The sequence below is a fragment of the Acipenser ruthenus genome, chromosome 5 (genome assembly GCF_902713425.1).
Source record: "Acipenser ruthenus chromosome 5, fAciRut3.2 maternal haplotype, whole genome shotgun sequence".
Classification (NCBI taxonomy): domain Eukaryota; kingdom Metazoa; phylum Chordata; class Actinopteri; order Acipenseriformes; family Acipenseridae; genus Acipenser; species Acipenser ruthenus.
Genome location: NC_081193.1, coordinates 23,361,422 through 23,389,162, shown reverse-complemented (window position 1 = coordinate 23,389,162; position 27,741 = coordinate 23,361,422). Strand labels below are relative to the sequence as shown.

Here is a 27,741-nt window from a genome sequence, read left to right as displayed (position 1 = left end):
GATATTATCAAGATTATGCAAGCGGTGGCCAGCTACATCTCTAAATGCTTGAGTAGTTACAGCTGTTTATCCTTTTTTTGCTTGTGTAAATCAAGTGTAGGCAACACATGATCCATTATTGTCTTAAATAGAGGCAAATGTATATTTTCAGTTAATTTGATAAGAAATTGGTTTTTATGCTTCAACCATACCCAATCTGTTAAAACAACATATTTCTACAATTCTACAACTTGGAATGAGTTCTCCATCTCTACTTTAGATATGTCTTAATATTAACTCCTGAAAAAGGCAAAATAATGTTGAAAATAAGACGAATGAATACATTGAACAAGGGCTGTTTTTTATACTTTGATTTAATGTAGAACAAAGAATACAGTTGTTTCAAACAAGCAGAACCAACATTAACACTAGTGATAGAGCCAACTAGCACATTTATAAATCAAAATGGGCAGTCTGTAATATCCAGTCAGTTGTTCAAACCTTTTCTTTTTCTTTCCCATATCTTCAGTTCTTTTCATTGTACGCTGTAACAGACAACAATTACTGGATCACAGCAGCATGACAATGTACATGTTAAATGCTTTTTTAAAAATCACCTTTGGTCCATGGTGCAGTTCCTTCCTTACCAATTGTTTCTTCCTTCCATGCCAGGTTTTTCCTTTTCACTTCTTATCAATGAAGCTGTCCTCCCTGTTTTCGCATGTTTTTTCATTAAAAAAAAAACAAAACACAAATCTTGAGTCTACTTTTAACTAGTGGTGCGCAACGATATGAAAATTTGACAGATATCGAGCATGTATTTTGCTAATGATAATATCAAACAAATGTATGTATATATTATACATAACTTAGTGATCCTTTCCTTCATAATATCCATGGAGTAACACCCTATGGACGGCCAAAAGTGCCAAACTTAATGCTAAATGCAAACAGCTTTTGGTACCTAAATGCTAATCAATGAAATAAAATGCTTAATTACTGATAGATTAGTAGTTACCGGGTCAATTGCCAGTGATTTAGTCCACATCAAGTGGACAAAAATGCAGACTAGACTGCATATCTGTGCTAATTTAATCCTGAATGCAGCATACCAAACAGATGATCCTGGTAATTGGTTTAACTGATCGGAGCAAGTTAGACTGATAATGGGGACTAACCTGCCGCTACGGCCAAAAGATTTGCCTCACCCTATAGAATTAACAAATTCTGCTTCATAAAGTCTAATGAAACCTGCTAAATAATGTTACGTTAATATATTAAATTACATAACACTTTGTAGTTTTCCATATACAAAAAACAGACAAATTAAATGAGACATTTTGAATGTCTTTTTCATGCACATTTCAAATTGGCGGATCATACTGTACTTGCATTTTAGATGTCGACACTGCTGCATAGGCCTTGAAAATGCTATCAGGAGGTACATGTTTAAAAAGTGTATTTAAATGTAGGTCCTATATATATTGTACAAGACTTTATTCTAATAGATCTGACTGCCCGAACATGACGGACAGAAGAAATGTGCAGAATAAAGTTTTCAGATGTCACAAGCAAGCGTACTAAGTTAATCCACTTGAACAGGATCATCACGGATCTGATTTGGTACGTTGCAATCAGGATCTTGTTTAGTCTGATTTAGCAGATGATCTACTTGTGATGATTAAATTCTGGTACACTGCAATCGGGATTTAAAGGTGTACTAACTTTAGTCCAATCAAGTGGACTAAATCCACTAGTTAGACACATCAAGTGGACTACATTTGGTATGCTGCAACTGACCCACCATGTTTATGTCAGTTTTATTAAAAAAAGTTATTGATGAAGCAAAAAAAATTAAATCTCACAATATCGCAATATGGAAATTACTATCGATATCATACCAAAATATCAATATTGATGCCCATCACTACTTAACAGAAAAAGTACACATTTTCATGAACAAGAACAATTTCTGTACAGACACAGTACAAGTTACCTTTACATTTATTTGTAAATTCCACTTTTAAAAACTTAAGTGTCAGGAATGGCAAAAGTAATGGAAAATAAGAAACTTACAAAAAAGAAAAAATGCATCTACATGTGTGCCTTTAAGAACAAACAATAACAAAATGATTAAATACAACTTAGGCCAAAACATAACCGGAGAAGAGCGGTGAACGTTAAAAATATGTCATATTAGTATCAACATACAAACCGTGAAAACAAAAATGTAGACATTTCAAGTACATTTCAGATTATTTTCGGTATTATCAGAAATGCTCTCTACGAGACCTGTATCCTTCGGATCTTCATCTTTAGGGTGAGACGAAAGACTTGCAAAATGCTCCTCAGCCTCGTTCTCCAGAACGTTGTCTGACTGACTGGCTTCAAGAGATTCCAGGGCTGTAAAATGAGTGATCTGTCCATTTTTAGACTGCTCTGCTTCCTGAGAGGAGCTTATATCAGGGGGTTCAGGGGTATCAGTTTCTAAGGCAAATGATCCAACCACCTCACCAATATCTTCCAACATCAGGTGACCTGAAATACTGTGCACCTCCTCTTCTCTATTTATTTCATTTAATTCGGCTCCCAGGCTTGGAGGGCTTAGATCACTGCATTTGTTGATCATCTCCAATCTTAAATCCTCTGCATTTTCAACTACATTTTGTACCTCCTGAGTCACGGGGTCCATCTCAGTTTCAGGGATATTTAAATCTGCAGTTTCAAAACAAAAGTCATAAGAATCAAGGTTTGTCAGGAGTTTCAAAATTCAAAGCAGGAGTTTCAAAATTGCCAAGATCTACAGAAATACCACCATCTGTCATTTCTAACTTTAAGGTTTCTGGGTCGTTGCTCGGAGCATTTAACTCAAGAGATTCAGGGATGCCAGAAATCTGTAGAAAAGCGTGACTTGGGAGATTCTCCTCTATATTAAAAGGTGTGTGGCTCAGTGTTAGAGGATATTAAATTTCTGGTTTCAAGGCTGTCCAAAATCTTCTGACCACAGATTTCCTTATTCCGGGTTACTGTGGTCAGAGAGATTGGATCATCAATGGGGATGCCAATACGCAAGGATACATTATTACTGGAAATTTCCTGCACACCAGGACTTTGGATTACTGGAACGGATTCTTGGTTAGTTTTGCCAGCATCCACATTACCAGTTTCATCTTTACTCACACCAGTTTCAGCACTTTTATTACCAGCCAAGACATCAATTTTACTATCTCCTACTTTCTGGATACACTGCTTCTCATTCATTTTTTCAACTTCAGAAAAAAATCTCAGACTCCTTACTTTTATTTTCCAATTCTGTACTACAAGATATGGTGCTTTCTCCATAATTGGCTTGCATCTCGGTATTTCTTGTGTTCGTTTCATTTTTGACATCGGAGGAACCTTTCCCACCGCTACTATAAAAAATATCATACAGATCTTGTGCATTGGCCGCAGCCAAGTTTGATTTGGGTTTTTCGCCTTTTTTTGTCCACTCCCCCCGATCCTTATGTAAAGAAGGTGGGTGGACGAGTATGGTCAAGTTTTGTTCACTTTCTGGCACACCAGGTGCTGCCACATCACAATTAAAACTCACTGCCTGCATTACTGGATGAGGAATGGAAGGGGTTTTCTTTTCTGGCACTGGAGTTTTTACTTCTGCCTCCGTGTTACTTTTTACTTCCCCCATTGGAGTTTTTGCTTCTGTCACTGTGGTGGTGACAGGAGTTTTTACTCCCATCACAGGAGAAGCTTTAAGTACAACTTCCTCCACACAAAATGCCTTCGAAATAAGATCAGGTGTCAAAATAACATCCTTTTTTGGATTATTGTTAACAACAGGTAGGGGTTTGCTGGCAGCAGTACCAGCAGGTCTTATAGACAGGAAGGCGTTTAAAGGGGCAGGTTTATTAACTGCTGTGCTGCTAGCTTTTCTGAGCTGCATAGCTGGGGCAGGCAAGTTAGGACGAATTTTTGCTTGGGTTGCCACGGCAGGGGTAGTTCTAAAGGGCATCCGTACACTGGTGTGGGGAATAACCGTCTTTCCCGAGAGCTTAATCGCAATGGTTTCTGTTTTCCCAAACTGTGCCTTCCCATCCTCCTTATCTTCTAGCTCTTCCTTTTCGGTTGTCGGTTCTGACACATTCTCCTCTTCCTTGTCCGACTTCTTCCAGCAGAACTTTCCGAAAGTGTTAGACTCTGCAGAATTCTTTGCTGACTCCTCAGGTTTTTTTTTCAGCCTAAGCTGCACCACGTGCTTCGAGTTGCTGTCCCCTTTAAGAGGTGCAGGTGCCTTTTCACACAGCTCCATGGGGCTCCCAGGCTCTTCACTTTCCTCCTTTACCATTACCTTTGCTTTCTCCTCTTCCGCTTTCTGAACTTTGTGGTCCTCCTCCATTTTCCTTTTCAGCTCTGTCTGCCTTCGCTCTTTATTGTCTATGATTACCGCCAGACCTGCTTGACGGTCCAGATTCCTCCTCTGTTCATACAGCGGGTTCTCGTCAGCGTATTTCTAGGAGGGGGGAAAGTAAAAGTCTTGATCACTTTGCTTTTTTATTTTTATTTTTTAGAAAATACAAACAAACTGATTTTTATGTAGTTGTAACAAAAGCCCTGTGAAAGCCACAAGTCACACCAAAAAATGTGATACCACCACCAATTAAACTGTTTTTTTTAATTATTGGAGGGGATCCACATCAGAACCAATGAAGAGGTAACTGTGATAGTGTCTTCTGTCTGTGGTAGCCTTGGAATGGCATAGACTTGGAAGCAATGGAACATGCAATCTCAACACCTTTAAGACGCAATGTCTAAATAAGCTTTGTTTTAAATGAGCAATGTCAAATAAAACAAAAAAAGCTTATTAAAACATATGCAAACTTAAAAATCACATCATTTTGCTACTGTACTCAACGTGTGAAAAACGTGTGATTGGTAAAGTAAATCCTATGACGACATTCATCGATCAGGGAAGATAAACAGTTTTCTAACCGTTACCTGTGATTACCTTATATTTTTCATTATGACTACAACTTGAAACATGATCTTCAGCACAGATCTGATCTCCAAAAAACTCTTCACATAGCTGGCAGTAAAATCCTATGACAGGGGTCAAAAACTCAGAACCTGTAAAACAGTTTACAAATGGAGTGAGGATCCATAAATGTAGTCAACAATATAATACTATGATTATAAAAGGTGTCTAAAGTATGAATATAAAACACATCTGGGAGAAAATCTGTGACTGGCATACGCTACATGAGCTTCATTATTGTGTAATAAAAATAATAACTTTTAATTTAAAGAATAATTAAGGCACTAGCAAACATGATTAACTGACCTGAAGATAAAACATACCTGTATGCATAATGAAACATAGCAAGGCTGCATAAAGCATATTTTAGCAAACATCGCAGAGAGTGGGGAGTGTATGGAAAGGGCTACCTAGTAATGTTGCTGAGACAGAAGCACTTGGATCTTTTAAGACCCAACTTGACAAAGTTCAGAGATAAATCAGCTACTACTACTACTTTTTGCATTTTATAACTACTACTACTCATAAGAATGTATGAAAGTTTACGAACGAGGCCACCTCTCGTTCGTAAACTTTCATACATTCTTATTTATGTTCTAAATAACGAACAGCATACTCTCTTGAACAGTTTATTTAATGTCTTTATCAAAGGGTCTGCCTGCTTAGCTGACCACAAGTATCTACTGAGGTTCATCTTCAATGTGCGGACTGTAACCTTACTTCGAATAATTGGATTTACTTCAAAGAAGAACAAAAAAAGTACCTTTGGCAGGAACAACGATTTTCTCAGTCTTCTTGTCATTTTTAGAGGCTTTTGAAGCCCAGGGTCTGTCATAAGGATCCTGTGTCTAAGTGTACAGTAATAAGAGCACATGTGCTCGCATTACAACATTTAAGGGTACAAATTAATTAGAAAAACAATTAGACACCATAGTAGAAAGTAATCCTGTGAAAAATTTAAAAAAGGTGTAAAAAAAAACAAAAAACAGGTAATCATTTGTTTCAGAAGTTACCAAGTTTGAAGGCAAAGTTTAACAACTTTTTATGGTGTAATCAAGTAAAAATATACTTAACTTCCTGTGTCCGATGTATAAAACAAATATATATAATTGTACTGCAGCAATCAAAACTGCAGCAGTTACCTGAAATAAAATCATCCGAGACTACGCAATTCCAATTAATAATTTGAGAGCTGTGATAAATCTACAAACTTTAAATGTTTTTTTTATTTTTTATTTTTATTTAATGAAGAGCAAGTCATTTAAATTTAATAATGTATTTTGGTAGAATTTAATAAAATGTTTTACAATACACTCAATTGCTGACATATCAGGGATTTGTTTGCTCATCAGTGTGTGTGGGGGGGGATTGGGGGGCATGAAAAAATAATTTCTCTTGTGGGCAAGTATAAAGAAAATGGGTAGCGTAACAATCTGAACGGTTAGTTAATATGACTTTTTGAATGTTTACAGTCCAAGTGCAAATGTTTCCTACCTTTCTATGAGCTTTGCTGTGCATGTGTGTGAAAAAATCAAACATGGACCCGCAGAGCGTGTTGCAGTTTTTGCACCAATGATTACCAGCATCATAATATTCATACTGATCTGCAGACTTCGGTGGTCGGAAACGATTTGGGCTTTTAGACTTGGGCTTTTCAGGACCAGACTTCAAAATGGGGACTTCCTAAACCAAAAATAAATAAATGGAAACAGTTATATATCTGTTAGATATATTATGCCAGTAATCAGAAAACAATTCCTTCATGGGCATGGGTTTAAAGTTCTTTTGAAGTTAAACTTTCACATGTACTTTCATTCAAAAGAATAAAAAAAAGCCCAGACACAATCATTACATTTTGCAAAATGGTCTTACCTTGCATTTTAGCAGGTCTCTGTTCCAGCTGAAGAAGTTACTGATATTTTAATGTGATCTGTGTTTGAATCAATTATTTTTTTTTTTTTTTTCTTGCTTCAGGAAGAGAAATATATCCTTACTAGAACCGTGAAGATTTAACTGGAACTTACACTATCTAATCATGTAGAGCTCCCTAACCAGCCATATAATATTTAAAATAAACAATTTAGTTTTAATCAATTCATGGCAATGGCTATTAAGTTGTGGATGATTTTTTTTTTCTTTTCTTTTCTGATACATTCGTTTAAGGGGAAAAAAACAAACAAACCAAAAAGGACTTAATGATCCTGAACTTAAAACAGTTTATATTTTGGTCTGTTATATTTGAATGAAGAACTGCAATTGTGTTTGTCAGCAAATTTAAATCTCTTTGGATTCAGTTATCAAATATTAATAGTTTCGATCAAAATGAATGACATAATTCAATAGAAACCAGACAGACACCAGTAAAAATTGCACCCACTTAGCACAGTAGTTGTACCAAAACCTTCAGTGGCTAGGAACCAGTTGATGTCAACACCTTATCAATTACCAGATGGTTTCACTGAACTCAATTAGCAATAACCTTGGACAACCTTATATTAATTAGGTCATCCAAGAATAGTGCTAATCTGTGAAACCACCTGTAAATATTCACATTTGAAAGACTAGTACGGGTTAAAGGAAATTAGAGAGACCCAGATTTACTATTAAAACATAAAAGCAAACGTATTTCCTTCTTTCCACAATATAAGATGTTACAGTATTACGTTGGGACAGTCTATTGGGTACACAAGAACCCTTTCTGCAGGCCTAAACTTTAAATAATAATTTTCCACACTTGTTCTCTAAGCAAAGGGGTGTTGTGGGCTGCATTATTTTTGAAAATAAGAAAAACAGCACCTATTAAAAATGTGCAGTATACACTATGAACCAGATAGTGGTCTGGGCTGTGAAATTCTGCATTTTATAACTGCCTTATTGAAATGCAATAAAACAAATCTATTTTGTTTTTTGGTTTGTCAGGTGACTGTTTTGCATGCTACTTGTTTATGCAAACTGTTTTCAGTTCATGATTGCCAGCAATCATGCCAGATGTAAATATTCTCTGAAATAGTTACAGCAACTCAATAATTTAGGCAAAAAAAAAACAAAACAAAAAAAAACAGTATTGCTAGTAAGCAGCGGTGTTTGATGTGGGTATTCAAACTGAAAAACTGGACAATACATTTAGTTCTACTTTTTTTTTTTTTTTTTAAACTATTATGAATAAATAAACAGAACAGGAATTTTAATAAAGCATAGAGGCATGAATAATATTCATACCTTAATACAGAATACAAAAAAATGGTATTGAAGATAACTTGGCACAAAAATATACATCAATACAAACAAAACAAAATAAAGTGAATTTTACTAGTAACCTACTCGCAAATCTGGCATATCCCACACTAAGAATTCTACCTTAGACAAGGAGGCGTTGGAGGGGAACGCGGGGAAGGGTTTTTCGGGGCTCTTTGGTTTCTCTTTTCTTTTCTCTGGAGGGGTCTCTCTAATATCCTTGGGAGTTTTTTTCTGTTTGTCAGAAATGTGCAGGCCCAAGATCTGAGCCACCTTGTCCAGCTCTGCCTGTTTCTTCTCGGCGGCTTCATGCTCCTTACGGATCACAGAGATTTGCTGCATGACTTCTTCTTGAAGCCGGCTCACCTCCACCAGCAAAGGGTCCTTGTGACCGTCCTTCTCCCTGCGCTTCTTACGCAGAAGCTCTCCTTAAAAGACACGTTAAAGGCAAGAGAGGGACAATTAGCTCTGGATCTGGTAAATAAAAGTTCAGCACTTTAGCTTAGTGAACAAAGCAAAAAGGAAAAAGAATATTGCAACAAAACGAGTCAACAGAAATTAGTAGAGAAGCTTCCAGCAGATTAAAAATAAATAGCTAATGGTCCCCCGAGTGGCTCATCAGAATGTCATACAGCTTGGACGGCGCCAGTTCGCGTCCAGGCTGCGCAAAGAGGACTAACTTTGTTGGGGACTCTGAAGGGGGAGTCACATTGGCTCGGACGCTCCTGGGGTGGAGGATGGGAAAACGGCAGGGATTGCTTCTCCTCATAGCGCAAACAGTGAACCTTACTGGCCAGACACCGAGCACATTCAGAGTGGATAAAAAGCAAGGCTGATCTTGTTCTCCGGGATCGACAACCTGCCAAAGTCTGCTCTGGATTGCTTGGCGTAAAAGCGATTCTGGCTTTAGGCTTGTGAGATCGGAGGATGCTCACACGCCCTCAGAATGTCTGTGCTGTGTGGGGACTCGCTGCGGCGAGGAGGAAAAAAACATAATTGGACATTCCAAATTGGGGGTCACTCTAAATTAAAAAAAATATATATGTTAAAAAATAGCTAATGTTAAAAGAGTAAGTAGCGAGGTTCTGGAAAACATAGCGTTTACATGTCCTCACATGTTGCTACAACTAAGTGTGCAAGTACTATCGAGTTACTACTATTGTGGAAGAAGGAAAAAAAAATATATATATATATATAAAAAACCACCAAAGCATTTTGGAAAGTAACCGAAAACAATTTCATACAGTACATACTAAGCTCCGAAAAAGAAAAAAAAAAAAAAGATTTACATAAAACTTGAAAATAGCTAAAAAATAAGCACTAAAAAATGAAATGAATAAAAACTGAAAAACAGAAGCCCTACTTAAGATCCTTAGATTTACATTACAGCACATATACACGCAATCCTTAACAGTAAAGGATGTAATGAAGCCAGGTGCTTGTTGTATGTGTATAAGTGCTAGCGCCTGTCAAAAAAACTTTTTAAAATGTTCAGGTTTTTTTTTGTTGTTTCATACTGCTATTCAATTTGGCACAAATCTTGGACAATGTTATGAATATTGCCACAATCATTGGTGAACTCTGTGAAAGGTAAGACACATTTTTCAGACAGTAACATGTGCTTCTTAAATTTCTACATACCCCTAAAGAAGAGACCTTGAAAGTGTAACTTAAAGAAACAGACGTTCTTTACAAATCAGAGGAGTCTACAAGTAGACAGTACCAATACTATATGCAAGTTTTTGATGCTTCGCTCCATTTCTGATGGCAAAATTAAATCTTAATTCACACAGAACTACCATCTTGAAGCAGAAACACACAAGTGACACAAATGACAGGCTTACGGTTGATTTAAACAGTTCCACATCTGTGTCTCTAATATTATGCATTTGTTTCATTTTGCAATCTGGTTATTTCTTTACAGCTGAGATCTATGTTTGGTTGAAATAAAAGTGCATTTTCTATTAGCTAAAAATATATATTTTTGTTTATTCCCGAAAACCGTTTCTATTCCAACCCCCCCACTCCACAGAAATTTCATATGATATTGCACTGCAGGGGGGGCCCGTGATATTATCGATAATGTTTTACATCGATAATTTTATTGCATTGAAAAATTATTATCGATAATCATATTATCATCATTTACCCAATATGATATGCTTGTGTGTAACAGTGATTCTGCATTGAAGCAGTAAGCAGCACTGAACTTCTGCGTGAGGTGCAAGACATGATCTGTGCATGCTGCGTAGTGGGAAGTTGTAACATATGAGGTAAGATACACTGAGTAAATGTGAACGTTTGAAGCCTATCGTGATGGCTACTGCAGAAAACCCTGAACTGGCTGAAAAGATTTTAGAAAAAAAAAACAAAAAAACAACAACACCACAGCATCAGTCCAGTGTGCCCGTTTTTTAAAGTGACAGAGAGTGATCCGCAAGCTAATAAATCTGTCTGTAGGAAGTGTTGGAAAAAAATACCATGAAAGGGAATACCACTAATCTATTCACCCATCTAAGAGATCACCATCCAGATTAATATTCACACGTTTCTCCGAGACCAAAATATGACAGAGGCAGAGTAAACTCAAAATCTGAACACAAAAGCTCAAACATAACATTGACTGAGTTTCTGGAACGTAAATCAAAATACAGTACACCCTCACTATAATGAACATGTTAGGGTCCATGTCGTTATAACAAAAGGACAAGTTAATGAGAGGAGATTGTGAATAAAAGTAGAATTACATGTACCTGTTTGTTTCATGTATGCAGTATCCTGCCTTTGCTTTATCCAATTTGTTAAAAAATTAAAACGCAGTACATAAAGCAAAAATCCCGAATTGAAGCTGAACATTTATTCAAAGTCAATCTGACATGAATCGTTTCAAAGTGCACCAAATCTTAATCCAACATGCAAGAATCCCAAACTGAGCTTTTATTCCAAATCAACCTGACATGAAAACTTTGACATAAAAAGTTAATCAGATTCTCAAGTTTTTTTTTTTCTTTAATCAATTTTGCTTTGCCGCATGGTTGCTTAACAAGCCAAAAAAGTGGGTTTTGACAACCTAAATTCACGACAGACATGCCTGCGTTACTCATTTTCTCAAACGATCACTATAGTTCCCAGATTTGTTGCAACAAAACTATTTTCGTTTCAGGGGCATAGTTACACAGCAAGGGCGTTAACAGCGAGGGTGTACTGTACAGCACGGATCAACCGAAACACCATAAAATTACAAATGCCATCGCCTTGTTTATGTGCTAGGTTATGCAGCCATTCCACATGGTTGAGAAACCTGGACTTCGACATCTGATAAACACATTGGACAAAAGATATGAGATCATCAAGAAAATACTTCAGTGGTGCGCACATACCAGCAATGTACGAGACCGAAGTCTCCCGTTTGAGGGTGGATTTGGATGGACTTACATTTTATTCCTGTACTGGCGACCTCTGGACAAGCAGGGACAATGATGCACACATGTCGTTTATCTGTCATTTTGTTAATAAAGATTGGGCATTAAAATCAAAGTGCTTAGGGGTTGTACCAATGATAGTAGATCACACTGCAAACAATATTGCTGAAGCAGTTTGTGATGTCTTGGATCAGTCGGACCTGAAAAAAGAATAAATTGTGTGTGCTGTAATAGACAACGGGAGCAACTATGTGAAGGCATTTCGGGACATGGAGGTTCAAAGGCAGAGTTGTTTTGGCCACAAACTAGATTTCCCAGTAAACCATGGACTTAAGATTGACTCGGTACAGACAGCTGTTCGAGTGTGCCGTCTTGTCGTTGCTCATTTTCATAGAAGCTGGAAGAAACGAGATCTGAAGGAGCAAAAGAAACTGGGGCTTCCAGACCATCAGTTGATACATGTAAGTATTGATTTTAAACAGTATGCTTAGTTTTAACTTTATGTCATGCTTTCATTTTGACCCTAAATTTTGCACTGGCAAAGCAGGACTGGTTTTCTAACATTAAAACACAATTACTGGTACTTGTACAATAAAAATATGTAGCTCACTGTAAATTACTGTAGAAACGTGGACCTTTTGCCTATTTAACATTGACAGGTTAACGTACATTAAATGTAATTGCAATTCTCAATGTTTCTCAATGCAAAAAAAAAACAACCTTATGGCAAGTGTTTAATATTAGCCTAAACTACTTTTTTTTCAGTTGTTTCTTTATTTTATACTACAGCCATGAGTACTAGCATTGTTTTTATTTTATAAATTACATTGCTACTAAGTCTACACTTTTTTATCTTCTAGTCATGCATCTCAATTAGATAGTTATCATAAATAGAAACACTTGTATTACAATCTTACATATTTAAATGTGATTTTTGATTAAAAGTGTTTTGATATTTTTGCAGGATGTTCCTACCAGATGGGGATCAACTGCATCAATGGTCATCAGATTTATTGAGCAGCAGCAGGCAATCTCTGCCACCCTGACCGCATTGTTGAGGCGTTTGGTGATAAAACGAGTGATCTGGAGATGATTGATCGGTAAGTACGACTATTATTATTATTATTATCTATTTCTTAGCATATGTGAAAGCTATAGCGAACGAAAGGGTGGGGCGGGGCTGGAGATGCCTAGTGAGTGCTTTGTTGATATGCAGGGCCTTTTAAACCCGTTTGACTGTGGAAAAAAAATACTTTTAAACAGCGCGTCAAATTAACTGCACGTGTGAAAATAAATTGGACCTGACGCGCCTGACACGCACTTAATAAATGGACTGCAAAGGGTTAAAGCTGCAATTTCAATGGCAGTGTTCAATTTAACATCTATACATAGTACTTTTTGTTTTTAAATCAGTTCAATGTTTATTAAAATAATATATATATATATTTTTTTAATACTTTTTTTTTTTAAGTTTTAAGGGACTATTTTTTAGGTCAGAGGTGGAAGGATATTTAAATTTAATTGTAATTAAAACATGTTTTTAAGGGTTTTTTTATTTTTATTTTTTTAATTTAGTTAGTTTTATAAGCGCAAAAAGGCACTTCAGGGTGTGGGATATACTCTACACCCCGTGTATATCCCACACCCTGTCGTGCCTTACTGCTACATAGCAACACATGGGGACATGTAACTATAGTTTTTGGAGCCCCGCTACTTACTCCTTGGCCTTGGCTGGGTTTTAAAGGGTTCATGAAAAATGAACATTACCTTGCTGCTTTCGCAATCTCTCCAGTTCTTTCATGAGATGGTCCTTTCTTTTCAAACGGACCTCTTTTTCTTTCTTCAATGCCACCCTTTCTTCTATAACCTACACGTGCCAGATTGTCAGCCTCAGTGGTAAAACTAACTTTTCATTTATAGTTAAATAAACAAAAAAAAAAAACTCCTTGGTCTGAAACCAGAAGTTCAGAGCTAACAAAATAGCAAACTTGAAAAAGGTACAAAATATATAAAATGGGAATTAAAAGAAATTCTATACAACTGACTTATCTCGTCACAATGGCCATTCAATGCACCAATATAATTAAAGGGAAACTAAGTGCAACAGTTTCTAAAGCATTCATACATACCATGTCATGCAGTAGGCACACTTTTTTTCCCCTTTTAACAAAGATAATGTATGTAGGGATATAAAATTCTGTTTACATACAAGTTATGACACTGTACTTCAAGAAAGCATACCTTTTGCTTCTCATTGGCCTTGTTTTTCTCTTCTGATTCTCTCCGTTGTTTATTTTGCCCCTCTAACACAATGCGGTTGGATGAATTATTATTTTCTAGTCTGTCCATCACTGGCACTTGGACAAGAGCAGACTCATCTTTTTTGGGCTTTACTTTTGTCCGACTGAGGGACACAGTTTCGATGACTCGGAGATAGGGCCTAGAAGATGTCACATGTTGCTCTTTGATGGGTGGGTGACCAGTTGAGTGACCAGACACAACACCTTGTTGGGGTCCTGGTTGAGGCTCCTGTGATGGAGGGGGGTACACTGGCCAACCTGTGGACATGTAAGGCATGTAATTTCCATACTGATCATAGCCAGGCGGGGGAAAGTTTGGTGTGGCTGGTGTAGGTTGGTATTGAGAGTATGGTGGCATACAGTAAGTAGGTGAGGGGGTTAAGGAGACAATAGGTTGGGCAGTCGTAGGGGGGACAGAGGCAGAGGATACTGGAGCCAGCTTGACATTTTCCCCTAAAACAGGGATTTCCCATCCCTTTTTTTCACCCTGTTTAACACTGTACTCTGATGTGAAGGAGGAAGAAGGATTTTCACCATGAGAGGCTCGTGTAGTAGGGGATGGAGAGGTGGACTGGTTGTAATCTGACTCAGGAGACTTGGTATGGCTGTGGCTGTGCTGGTTCTCCCAGTTTCTGCCTGCTGATACCCTGCGTCCTCTTTCTCCGTCAGAGTAACGAGAAGACCCTGTTGGAGGTTTCTTCCCATGCAAGCGCTCCTGAGTCCGTGCAGCCAGCTTGCTGATTTCAGTCACCCCCATATCTAGACCAATTGTTTTTAGCAGGGTTTGAATCTTTTCATACTCCCTGGAATCCTGAGTCTCTTCTCCTTTCACTGGAGAGGGATCCAGGTCATCTTGGGATGTCCCGTGTGGACCATGGACTGACACAGGTTGGCTCTGCTGACTGTGCACACTTTGTGGCTGACTCCCTTGAGGATGATCAGTCCTTGCGTGACTCTGTTGATGATGACCAATCTCTGATTTGCTTTCTTGATGCTGTCCAACCCCAGGCTGGCCAAGATGATGGCGCGGAATCCTAGAAAGAATCAATTGATGGTGACTAATCCCAGACTGGCTCTCTTTCTGATGGACAATCCCAGATTGGTTCTGGTGATGCAAAATCCCAGGCTGGTTTTCTTGATTGTGGCTAGCTGCAGCCTGGATCACCTGACGCTCACTAATGGCAGTCTTGCTGTGTTGCTTGCCGACCACAGGCTTGCTCTGGTGGTCCATCCCTTGATGGCTCTGCTGACGGTGGACAATTCCAGAATGACCTGGCTGGCTCTGTTGCCGGGCCAGTCCAGCCTGCACCTGAGCCTCTGACCTCTCAACTTCCTCTTCTCCATAGAGGAATTTTTCCTCATCTTCAATATCTGGAGAACGCCTCAGCTTTTCCTGTGGGCTGGGGAAATCACCCATCATTCCTAAAATTCTAGAAAACCCACTGCCATCGTGACTGACCCTCTCGTGTGGCAGGAGGAATTCACCAGCGCTCTCCACAAGATTCTCTGGCTCTGCTTTCCTATAGGATTCCTCATAATGCTCCTCATAGAGGAATGAGCCTTCAGTAAGCTTCCCTATTGTCTCTTTGGCATAAGTCTCCTCTCTTGCTTCTCTTAGCAGAGCAGAAAATAGTTCAGAATCCATGCCTCTGTTAAGCGTGTTGAGGAAACGCTCCGCCTCTGTAGATAAATTGTTGCTTTGCTGCACTTCAGGGAGTCTGCTGGAGTAGTCACTGCTCTGTAAATTATTAAAAAAAAAAAAAAAAAGAGAAGAGTTTCAAAACCCAAATGGATGTACACCAGGGCTCTGACAAACTTTTTGCCTTAGGAGCCAATGGCTCCTAGGCCCAAAAAAAACTGGTTGCCAAATCCAATTGTTGGGTGCCACTTCAGGAGCAAGTTGGTTGCTATCACATTCAACTGTTTAAAATACAACAACTTGCGAAGACACTAAAGTGATACTAAAACAGTAACTTCATGTCTGTACTCACCTGTTTGTTACCTAATTCTACTGGATGGTTAATCTATGCAGCTGATGACTGCAATGAACTGTTCATGGTTTAAATATTCTACAAGAGTTATGTATGGAATCGGTGACTGCACCTTTAATTGTATATAGCTGTAATATGGGAAACAGCATGCTGCAGCTCCCATGCTCAGTGTTAGTGAAGTTCTGATTTGACAGAGTGTAACAAGGCAGCTCTTATGATTACATGTTATTGTTTAATTTTCAGTAAAAACAGATTTAAATTGAAGTTAGTTTGTTCTGCTATTTATGATATTAAACACACTACAGCAAGCACATTGTCATATATTTTAGATCTCTTCATTGAGGAAACGCTACAACACTGTTTTTAATTATGGTAATATCTTAAAATTAGTGTGCCTGCTTCTTTGGCTGAAGAGAGATTATAAGCCCATCATCTCTCTAGAGAATCTGCTGTGCAATTAAATCATCCTTAAACTCCTGACGGTAAACAATGTAACAAAATCTATTGTATCTGTGATAGTTGCAGCTGCTAAAGATTCAAAAGAAGAAAAAAATCTGTATGTGTTAATTATTTAGGCACCCTAAAATTTGACTGACGAAAAAGTTGTTTTGTTGGAGTTCACAAAGAAAACTTTTCAGCTTGATATGGTAACCTTTTCACTTCCCTTTTTTTGTTTAATTGTTGAGCTTTTTGCTGCATTACAGCCCTGCATTAAAATAATTATTTGTGCAACACACAAACCTTAAGTGTAATTTTATTTGAGTCGTTCGCCCTTGTTCTAAATTTCTTGAATGCAGCTGTTCATTTTATGCTACATTTTTACACACAATATTCACACGTTTGGTCATGTCACAACTGTTGCATGAAACTGGGGTTACTGTATTCTGCTGGTGTTAATACAGCACCTCTCTGCACTTACAAGCAGTTGTATGCAGGTTTTTATACAGACTGACACCATAGCGCATTCATAAATACTGACACATGCTTTTAAAGGGAGAGGCAGCATTTTTGTGTTACAACCTAACCCCCAAAAAAACAGTTGCCAAAACATTTTTTTTGTCACATTTGCAACCTTTTTAGTCGCAGCCTTGAGCCCTGTACACACATTTTATATATAAACAAGTTGAGTAGTGTTTCTCACCTGAATGCTAAGGGCAGAATCCAGTTCTGGCTCAACACGCTTCTTAAGAATGGACTTCTTAGGCATTGGTGGCGCTTCATCAAGTTGCTGCTGCCTGAACTCAGCAGCCTCTGTCGACCGGACAGGCAGCACAGGGATTCCATAACCTATAGTTCCAGCCATCTCACGCTGAGCAATCTCCTGCTCAAGCCTCTCCAGCTCCTCCTTCTCCTTTCTCTTGCGAGCCTGCACCAGCTCCCGGAAGCCCTCACTGGTGTCATTTTTTAAACTGCTTTTGAGCGGGCTGGCACTGTGGCTCCGGCCCCTGCTACAACTTCTGCTTCGGCCCCTGCTCTTGCCTCTGCTGCGGCTGCGCACCCTGCTACGGCCACTCTCCATGGTGCGATCGGGCCGACGGGACCTCTCGGAGCAGTAACCCCTGCCCTCAGGCTCCATGTCGTACTTGGGTATCTTGGCTTCCTTGGGCAGGTAGTGGAGCTTAAGGAACTTTTCTCTTTCTCGGCTGCTTCTCCCATGTCCCTCCTCTCGCCTGTGAGGGTAGTGTGGGCTCTCCCCGAGGAAGTCATGGTCTTCCCGGTTACGCGAATAAATTTTTCTTAGCGGTAGAGGGTTTCTGCTGTAGTCTTCCTCCAGATCACCCCTGGAATAACAAAATGAAATGACTGAATTACCACAAAAAGCATAGCACTTTTCATGTAGTAAAATGCACTGTATAATGCACTTTTTAAGACAGAAGCCAAACTACAAGGAAAATTCCATTACAGTTCCCATAAAAACATGCAAATGGGAAGAATTTACTTGACTATACATAAACCATTGTTGGGAACAGACTTGGGGTTAATTATAATTATAATTACAATTTCAGCGGCATTGTTTGCTGAAATTACAAGTACAATGATATTTTGTTCAATTAGTTACAATTATGCAGCAGTAATTGCAAATATAATTACAATTATACTAAAAAGTAACAAATAGCTACACACATTACCATGTTCACTCTATTTATTCTAAATAACCAAGCAGTAAATCGCAGGTACAAATACAAAAACCCACTATATAATTTATTTTTTCAAACTAACTAATTGATCAATTATATGTAGGGCTTCTGTTTTTCGGGTTTTATTAATTGTATTTTTCGAGTTTTATGTAAATCGTTTTTTTAGGGCTTTCGTTTTTGATATACTGTATGAAATTAGCGTTTTCGGTTACTTTCCAAAATGCTTGAGCGTTTTTTTTTTCTGTCAAAATATGTATAGTAACTCGACAATACTTGCACAATTAAGTTGCACCTTCTTTCCATTGCTGTCTTCCACAACGAAATCCCTGTGGTCACGGGCACATTCTTCTGGGGTTTTTGTGTATTTTTGTACATTTCGCCACAATTCTGCTTTAAATCTTCCATATCTTAACTGTAAATACAGTTTGAAATCTCGCTAACAAGCCTCCATCCTGATTGTAATCTCGTTTTAAATCTTGCAAGCGGAGTCTCCAATAGAAATGTAGGAATGTGCTGTCATTCAGTAGTTGGGGTGGGTTTAAAGTATTGAGAACGAATCAATGACAGATTCAAATCAGGAAGGCGGGACATTGTCCAGCAGCACTGGGAAATGTATTTATTATTATTTTTGTATTTATTGGCTATCCACCGATTTCATTTATTTTGTATCAGGGGTGTTTTATCGGGTTTTACACGATCAAACACAGAAGCCCTAATTATATGGTACACAGTCAGCACTCACATATCCGACCCTATAAAATTTTAACTTTAGTGATGGTTAAAAGAGTGTGACACACATCTGATTATTTCATCTGATTTGACGTGTATGTAGGTGAGCACGTTGTAACCTGCCCCCTAGCACCCAAACAACCCCCTGCCCTGCACACACACATTTTGTACAGAAAGAAAAAACATGACTTGCGTTTGAGGAACTGTACAGGGAGACGTTGATTGTTTAATTGAAATTTGTTAGCGCACAAATTGGGGGAATAACACAGCAGTAAAAAACGTGTGTTTTTTCAGGGAACACAAAAAAGATACAATATCAAAAATACACAGCTGAAAGGTCTGTGTTTTAAAATAAGTAGTTGTACTGTAGTCGTTTTTGATGGCACAATACTATATTTTCAAAAGTAGTATTTTAAATTTTAATTCAGAAAGATGATTCTGAAAATATCACTTGGCTGGACACGTGAACTGTAATACAGTACATACTTTTAAATCTGGTGTCATAGAAAATAAGTTGACCGAAAAATAAGTTGATCGCGCAAGCGCAATAAGGCAAAAGTAGACAAAAGTAAGGCGGGGCTACAGTTTGATTAAAGGGGAGGTTCACTGCATGGCTTTTTTATCTGTCCGTTTTATTTACTAGACTGTGTATGTTGGTGCGTGTTCGTGACACTGTCTTTTCGTATGAACTTTAAAATGTGTGATCGACGACTGTTTCTATGGTAAACTGTTTTAAACTTCAGTCTTTTTATGTTTCTATAACATCGATGTCAATCTGATGTAGTTTATGTGTGATCTCGGAGATTTATTTATATATTAAATGATTTTACACGTCAAAATGTTGTCAATCTTTAATCAAAATTAAAATGTTTCAGTAATATAATCTGATGACATGCTGCATCCATCATATTAGTAAGACAAGGTCGTATTTTTACATTTTAATATTAGTATAGCTGTAACTTTACTACAGTTTAGACGTGGCAAAACATAGGCCTACACAGAGTTAAAAAAAAAAATGAATAGTATATTGAGTACCTTGATTTGTCTGCATGTCTTAAGCATTAACATTTATTGTTACACATACAATTATGTTTATTTAAAAAAGGTTCTAGGTTTAGGGTTGTGGTTTTTAAATTGGGATAGGGTGAAGAAAATTAACCACAAATAAATAGCCAGACGAAAGTTTTTTTTAGTAAGGAATTGTGTCGTGTATATGTGGGAATTAAAAAAAGTCTCTCATGTTGTTTGCACACAATACATTAACATAAATGCCATATTCTTCGTAAACGTGACAATTGTATTCCTTGCAGTAATATATAGTATTACTAAGGGATAAGATTTGTACTATGTTAAAAAAAGGACCCTGTCAAATCCTCTTGATAGGACAAATACAGAAATGAAAAACGTATGCCGTGGTGGATTGTTCGTTATGTCTTACATGGTTGTTGCACTACAGGAATTTACCATTTTTAAAATCATGCTGATGTACAGTAGCCTACATATACTGTATGATCTCTCTTTCTTACAATAGCTATCTTGGTTGGTATTGAACTACACGTATTTACCACGGTTTAGCAAAGACGTTAACTCTTTAGTTTTTAACCAATTAATGTACTGTTTCTTCCCAAACTTGTAATTGAAATACATGCATGATGATAACCAGTCTCCTGTTCGTTTTCTGTCCTAATTATACAAAGTACTGTATGTAAAAATAAATGAAACAACAAAGCACATAATACTAAATAATAATACTCTATAAGCAACATTTTTCAAGTACATCATGTGATTGATGTGCACCATCGCAGCAGGGAGATCAATTTTTTCCATGACTGAAACTCATGCTTTAACTTTTGGAAAATAACTCGTATGTATATCTGTCCATACAGTAGTGCTTCCCAAAACAAGAACACCTCCAGAAATGCAAAATAATGTTAAATATGTAACACTTTTAAATTACGTATTTGTCATACATGCCGACAGTCCCTATGTGGTCGCGACAGTCCCGATTTCCTCGCAAATGCGTCCCGATGCATAGGAAGAAAGTCCCGATACTTGATATTGATCACTAACTTATTTAAAGGTAAGAACGCTTCATTATGTCTATTTTTACTGTCATGATAGTCATGTCGTGTTGAGTTGGGGGGGTACGTCTATTATATGATAATGAGTATTTTTTGCGTATGACTTCTCCCATGTATATGATGCGTATGACCCCCCCACCCGGAGATGAGCGTCCCGCTGAACAGTTTCCAAATGTTGGCAAGTATGATTTGTTACTAATATATATTACAGCGACATTCACATTCCCTTATGTAGCGTCACACTGTCGAATATATCCAATCTATTCATTTTAAATTATTTATTTAATATATAAAGTACTGTATGTAAAAATAAATGAAAGAACAAACATAAAATAATAATACTGTATAAGCAACGTTTTTCAAGTACATCGTATGATTGATGTGCACTGTGGCCTAGTTAGTAATCGCAGCATGGCTTAATTTTTTCCATGATTGAAACTCATGCTTTAACTTTTGGACAATCGCTCGCATACCTGCTGTCCATACTGTAGTGCTTCCCAAAACAACAACACCTCCAGAAATGCAAAATAACATTAATACGCAACACATTTTGCTAGTTAACGTTTGTTACACAAACAGAAATACACAATCAGAAATGTACAATCATACAATTCATTTTAAATTATTTATTTGCTGCTAATATATATTACAGCAATATTCACATTCCCTTATCTAGCGTAATACTGTCGAATATATCCGATCTACATGTTAATGTAAATTATACGTACAAAAGTCATTTTAAATTATGCATTTTTGTTAGGCTAATATATCGGATCTAAAGCGATATTCACATCATCTTATCTAGCAGCATACTGTCGAATAAATCAGATCTACTAATTGATATAAATTATACTTATAAAATTAATTGTAAATTATTTATTGTTCATTAATATATCAGATCAACTTATTTCCTGGGCTCGATCTACTTATTTCCTAGCCTAGGCTCATTTAAATTAGAAACAATGGAACCTCCCCTTTAAATTCTAGAGCTCGATCAACTTATTTCCCAATCAACTTATTTCCTGGGACACCGGTACATATTGTAGCAGTATGTAAAATTCCCCATTAACGACACAACAGCAAAATGAAATCAAAATTGTTACCCATGCACAGAACTGCTTGAAACATAAAAGGAAATGCAATTTAGCAAACGATTTAACAATAACAACACCAATTTCCAGAATTAAAACAGTATCCAAAGTCAGTCTTCAAAATTGTAGAATATAGTGCTTGATAAGGCCCTAATGTCACAGTTCACTTGCAAATGAAAATGCACAAAAGCAACTCAACTTTTACATTTCCATGCCTTGTCTCGTTCGCTTTGTTTTTGGCAGCGCTGTGTAACTGCAGTGCACAATAAAGACAGACTGATTTGCCATGCCAGAAAAAAAATAAAACAAGTCAATTGTAACATTGAAGAGATGGGCTTTTTATCAGAAAACTGGTGACGGAGTCGGAAATCGCTTGTGACGGGTAAGTTTATTAAATTTGTTACATATATTTTGCATAGCAGAACACAGCCTGCGTGGTTTGAAGTGCATTAACAGTAGAATGATCTATTTAAGCATGCATCTTAGGACAAAAAAGAACTGCATAACGTGTGAATAAATCTGTTAGTATCAACAAAATATTTTGATATTTGTACCTGTATCTGTGATTGATTGGAGGGTCATCTCTCCTGTGGTCTGGTGAGCCACTATGGCTCCGTTCATTCCCAACTGTGATTATCAAACTGTGATCAAGGGGGATGCTAGAATGCGGTGGAGATGAAGACAGTATCTGCAAGTAAAACAAACAGGAATTAATTTTCTCTGCAACAATTGCGTGCCAATGTTTTTTATATTTCAGTGAGTTTTGTGGTTTTTCAATCCAGCTGGGGTCATATTCATTGTCCCTCACCACTGGATATGAAAAAAACAATACAAAACAAAATACAAAAAAAACAAATAGTAAAAATGACATTAATTTTTTGACAGATACTTAACAATTTCTGCAGAGAAACAGGCGAGTAACAGTATGCTACTGTCACGATATGTTATGTATCACGATACATGTGATGGTCCTGATGGGCTACTTGTAGACAAAAATTAAATAGCATAGGGAGAGTATGTATTCATATCAACTATAAAACATGTACTCTTCATTAAAGAATCATTTGGTAAACTACAATGAGCTTGCTGTGCTTTTGGTCTTGTATCACAATACAAACCTCCATTATAATACGATATATCATGTAAAGAAAGTATCCCTGTTCAGCGATACACAATGAATCGTTATACCCCTACAGAAAGGTCAAGGATGAAAAGTGTTAAATGGGGACTAGTTTGACCACATTATAGAATCATTTTGGATAACCCCTAAATTAACTTTAGGCATTTCACTATTAGAGCTAACCAGGAGGCTGTGTGGTCTGGTGGTTAAAGAAACCCCAGTTCAAATCCCACCTCAGCCACTGACTCACTGTGTGACCTTGAGCAAGTCACTTTAACCTCCTTGTGCTCCGTCTTTCGGGTGAGACGTTGTTGTAAGTGACTCTGTAGCTGATGCAGAGTTCACACACCCAGTCTCTAAGTCGCCTTGGATAAAGGCGTCTGCTAAATAAACAAACAATAATAATAATAATAATAATAATAATAATAATAATAATAATCAAGGTCTATGAAACCAGCCAATTGTCATCATAGCGTAACTCTTCTGTAAAATTTCAAAAAGAGTTCACATGTTAGTGCATTTCTTAACATACAACATGTTTGTTAGAGTGAGTGGGGTTATTCCAACCCTATAGGCTGATTACGATCCACTCTAATTGCCTGAGACACCAATCACGCATTAAATGTTGGACAATAATGATTTGCCAGAATGCCTCTATTTGAATCGCCACACCAGAAATTGTCTGAAATGGACAAGAATGTATTACTCCTGTGTTAACAGAGATACCACTTAAAACGTTCTTTTATGTTGTACATGTATCTTGTGCATTACTGAAATCTCAATTCTCCTGTGCATCTGTTTAATGTCAAAAAGGGAACCTGCTAAAAGATGCAAATAGGCACAGTATTTGTTGTTATGGTATCTGATGTATACCAGACATTTATTTGTATTTGTTAATATATTTTTAAAGTTTTCGTGTGGACAACAGATAGGAGTTGAATAGTCCTGCCTTTGTCTTTTTGGGGGTGGAATACACATGCTGTAACACAGCTGGGAGGGGGTTAATATCCTCCCGGCACAAAACATGTGCGTATGCACATTTTGTTTAATTGTTTAATTTATTTGATTGTTAATTATCCCCTGCACCTGCAAAAACGTTTGCAACAAAACCAGTTTCATCCTTATTCCACTTAATGTAGGCCTATTTTATAAAAAAAAAAAAGTCTGCCCGAATAATATCCATGCGTTATCGCTCTTTGCACGACCCGTTTACCACAAACAACGACCAGGAGTTTAAAAGATGGTATCGTTTTTCCAAGAATAGTGCCAGAAAATTGATTGAGATACTGGAACCACAGCTATGAACCAGAGGAACAGGAGGGCATCCCACTGACCCCACACTGCAGGTTATTTATTCATACTGCGTTTTTTTGCCACTGGATCCTTTTGTGTTGTGGGGGTGATTTGATAAATGTACATGAGAGCACCGTCTGTCATACGGTTCAAAAGGTCATGAAATTTATTGCAGCGTGACATGAATGCTCTATTGCCATGCCAAATGAAGAGGAGCAGTGGGACAACCTCACAGCGTTTTACACCAAAGCAGGAATACCAGTTGTTGGAGCTGTTGACTTTACACACATCCGCATTCACTTTCACAGGCAACATAAGGATCCGGCTTACATTAACAGGCATGGGTATACTTCAGTCAATTGTAAGATGGTGTGTGACCATAAACTAAGAATACGCAACGTGGTAGCAAGATGGGCAGGCAGCACACACGATGCTCGAATTTTCGACAACAGACACATAAAAAATAATTTCGAGGAAGGCTTATATGTGGAGTCCTCTTGGTTGACACCTGTGCAAAAATCGCCAGCAGAGATAGAAAAGCGAGAACCCACATCTAAAGAACTTTCTGAATTTTAAAACAACGTTTTGCTCGTCACTCCTTTGGTTTGCGTACCAGTTGTGTACGAGCCAGCAACAGCACTGTTGCATGTGTGGTCCTTCATAACCTTGCTATTGACTGGGATGAACCACCTGTTAAGAATCCTGCATCGGGTCGGGTACTCACGGGTGACACGTAAAAGCGGGTCGGATTCAGGTCGGAATGTGAACTTTTTCGCGGTTTGAGGTTTGGGTGCAGGTCCAAAAACTTAATTTTCAGGTAAGGCTCAGGTCTGAATTTGATTCACCAAAAATGTTTTCTGTCCTTTCAGCGTACTTGTCTGTAACCCTTTCCCAACTAACCTATTAGAAGGTAAATGTTCTGGTATTTCCTGCACTAAAGCAGAAGGCGATTTGGGAGGAGTCAGTTGACTAAGCAGTGTTCTCTGTTTGTATTGCCGCTTGTTTGATACGTCGCAAGATCTTTTATCACGTCTGCTTGGTGGTATTAAATATCTGTGGACGAGGTGAAACAAATGATAGCGCAGAGTTTATATCATGTAGTGGATAATAGTTTGCAAGGTAAATCAGGAGTGTGGAATTCTTTTGAAATCATAGCGAATGAAAATAATGACCATGTGACTGGATTCATTGCTTGTCAAATGTTTGTGTATGACAGCCACAAAACTGGCACATCTCTGCGAAGGCACAGGTGTAGCTCCCTTTCAACTGGTGGCACGAAAGGAATAGACAGGTATTTTATAGTAAAGTAAGTAAACAGTTAATATGTTACAATGTTAAAATACATCAAGACCAACAGAGAAAGTTACCTTGCTGTATAGCCTATTTTATAAACTCAATCTGTTGTGAATGTGAGAGTGTCAGACAGTTAGTCGATGCAGGCAGTAGGTAAAAGGCAATAAGAATTAAGAAGTTAGGTTTCTTAAAATAAGATTTTGATGGTGTATTGATAAAATACCACTCTTAAAATATAATTAGCTGGAACCAATCACTCAGATTTTGAGGCCCCCTTCAGTTCCTGTTTGGTAGCACAAAAAAGGTTAATCTTGAACTCTGTCCGAAAACTGGGATCAGCTAGTCCCCAACTTCGTTCCACATATTTTTTCGCTGCAATTGGTAATAAATTAGTATTCAGCTGGGGATGATCCTGAGATAGTACCATATAGTTAGCCGCCACTTGAGTGATATGTATTTCCATACGTATCTTCAATTATGTTTTGTATTTTCGCTTGTCCCCGATTTGGTTACGCACAACCCTAGCGTTTTAATGAACTGGAGAATCTCAGGACAGATCATACCAACTGTAATATTACACTATGGTTTATTGTAAAGGCTGGTATTGCTTTGAAGCGAATGCTGCATCAATTCTAACATTGACAATGACATGGTCGATTCGCACAGGACTAAAAAGACAGGACGCCTGAGTTTGTAATTTTACAAAACCAGGTACCGATTTCCTGTGAAAAAATTCTCAAAGGACCTCTGAAAAAAATATCTGTTCTAAAAATAAATTGACTGTTTGCACGTGACTAAATTTCACCTATGTAGGTAAAAATTCCAAAACCAGTTTATTGGTGATTTTTAGTCCCGTGTAAATCGGCCTTATGTGTTTAAACAGTAATAATAAACTCATGTCTTATACTGTAGAAATATCGACAATACAAGGACATCCTATTTACCCTGTCTGAATGATCAATTGGTGGAGGCCCACGGTACTCGCTCACCGGTCCTCGGTTACTGCTCCTGCCCGGGGAGGGATACCTCCTCCCAGGAGGAGAGCGTCGGTAGCCATCAGGCTTTCCGCGGTACCCAGAGAAGTGGTAACGCTCCCTGTCCTCCCGCTTGTCCCGGTGATATCCCCCCGGCGGAGGCGAGTGACCCCGGGGTGGGTAATGCTGTGCATGCCTCTCTCCTCTCTCGTCCTTGCCTCCTCGGTGCGGCAGTCCGCGGAACATTGCGGCCTGCAGGAAAATGAGGCAAAATAATTTTCAAAAACGGTATATGTTTTAATACTTTAATACTTCATAAAATGTCGTTTTTGAAAATGTTGGCTGTTCGTTTGGTAATTACTATTATCTGTTTGATTCCGCCGACCACTACATGGTCGATCCTGCATTGAAAAAAGGAAAATAGCGTAACTAACAGTGGACAACTAAAACCAACCAGGAGTTGTTCAAAGGATTTTTTTTTATATATACCTGTATATTTTTACTGGTTATTTGTGTGTGGAGGGGGAGGCGTCCAGTTTATGTTGTGATTTTTAGTCCCATGCGAACCAGGCTATATGTGTTTAAACAGTAATAATAAACTCAGACCTTATACCAGATGTTATTCGAAGAGCTCTTAAAAGTAAACACAAATTGCTTATGTTTAATGAGTTACAGGGTGCGTTCACAGAGATCATTCTGCGCAGATTCTGTGCAGAATCTGACCAGTGTTCATTGACCAAGCATTCACGGAGATCTAATTGGTCAGATTCTACACATAGGGTGCGTTCACGCCAATGACTTTCGCCATTCTGCACAGAATCGGAGCAAGTAGCCAATGAATTTTCAGAATCTGCGCAGAATCTGCGCAGACTTACCAAAGTCTGCGTCTCGTGAACGCACCCATAATCTTATGGAGCGCAGAATGATCTCAGTGAATGCACCCAATGTAAAAAGTCTGCCAGTGGCTGGACAGTTGAAATACACACAGAGTTTTTTAAAAAGTTGTGCACACAAAAGGCGCACAAGTATCAGCACTTAGAGAAAATAGAGGACGTCAAGATATTCAA

The 27,741-nt window shown here is 37.9% G+C and overlaps 1 protein-coding gene across 6 annotated transcripts; it reads right to left on the bottom strand.

The window, feature by feature from the left end:
* Window positions 1-335: 335 nt before the first annotated feature.
* On the bottom strand, window positions 336-27,340 carry LOC117402837 (zinc finger protein 318-like). Of its 6 annotated transcripts, none has more exons than XR_004544511.3 (12): window positions 26,645-27,117; window positions 22,549-22,682; window positions 17,097-17,736; window positions 13,906-15,702; window positions 13,432-13,531; window positions 8,366-8,670; window positions 6,503-6,691; window positions 5,772-5,856; window positions 4,982-5,100; window positions 3,277-4,486; window positions 627-2,694; window positions 336-524 (listed from the first exon to the last, which is right to left on the bottom strand). XR_004544511.3 is itself a non-coding variant. In XM_059023847.1 (12 exons), exons 2-12 carry the CDS (start codon window positions 26,918-26,920, stop codon window positions 2,219-2,221), a joined length of 5,331 nt encoding a protein of 1,776 aa, XP_058879830.1. In that variant the 5' UTR covers window positions 26,921-26,926; window positions 27,164-27,340; the 3' UTR covers window positions 336-2,218. The 6 variants fall into 6 exon arrangements, 5 of the variants coding, with proteins under 5 accessions (XP_058879830.1, XP_033860266.3, XP_033860264.3 ...); XM_059023847.1 differs by adding an exon at window positions 27,164-27,340 and having other exon boundaries at window positions 336-2,694; window positions 26,645-26,926; XM_034004375.3 differs by having other exon boundaries at window positions 627-690; window positions 4,325-4,486.
* Window positions 27,341-27,741: the final 401 nt, after the last annotated feature.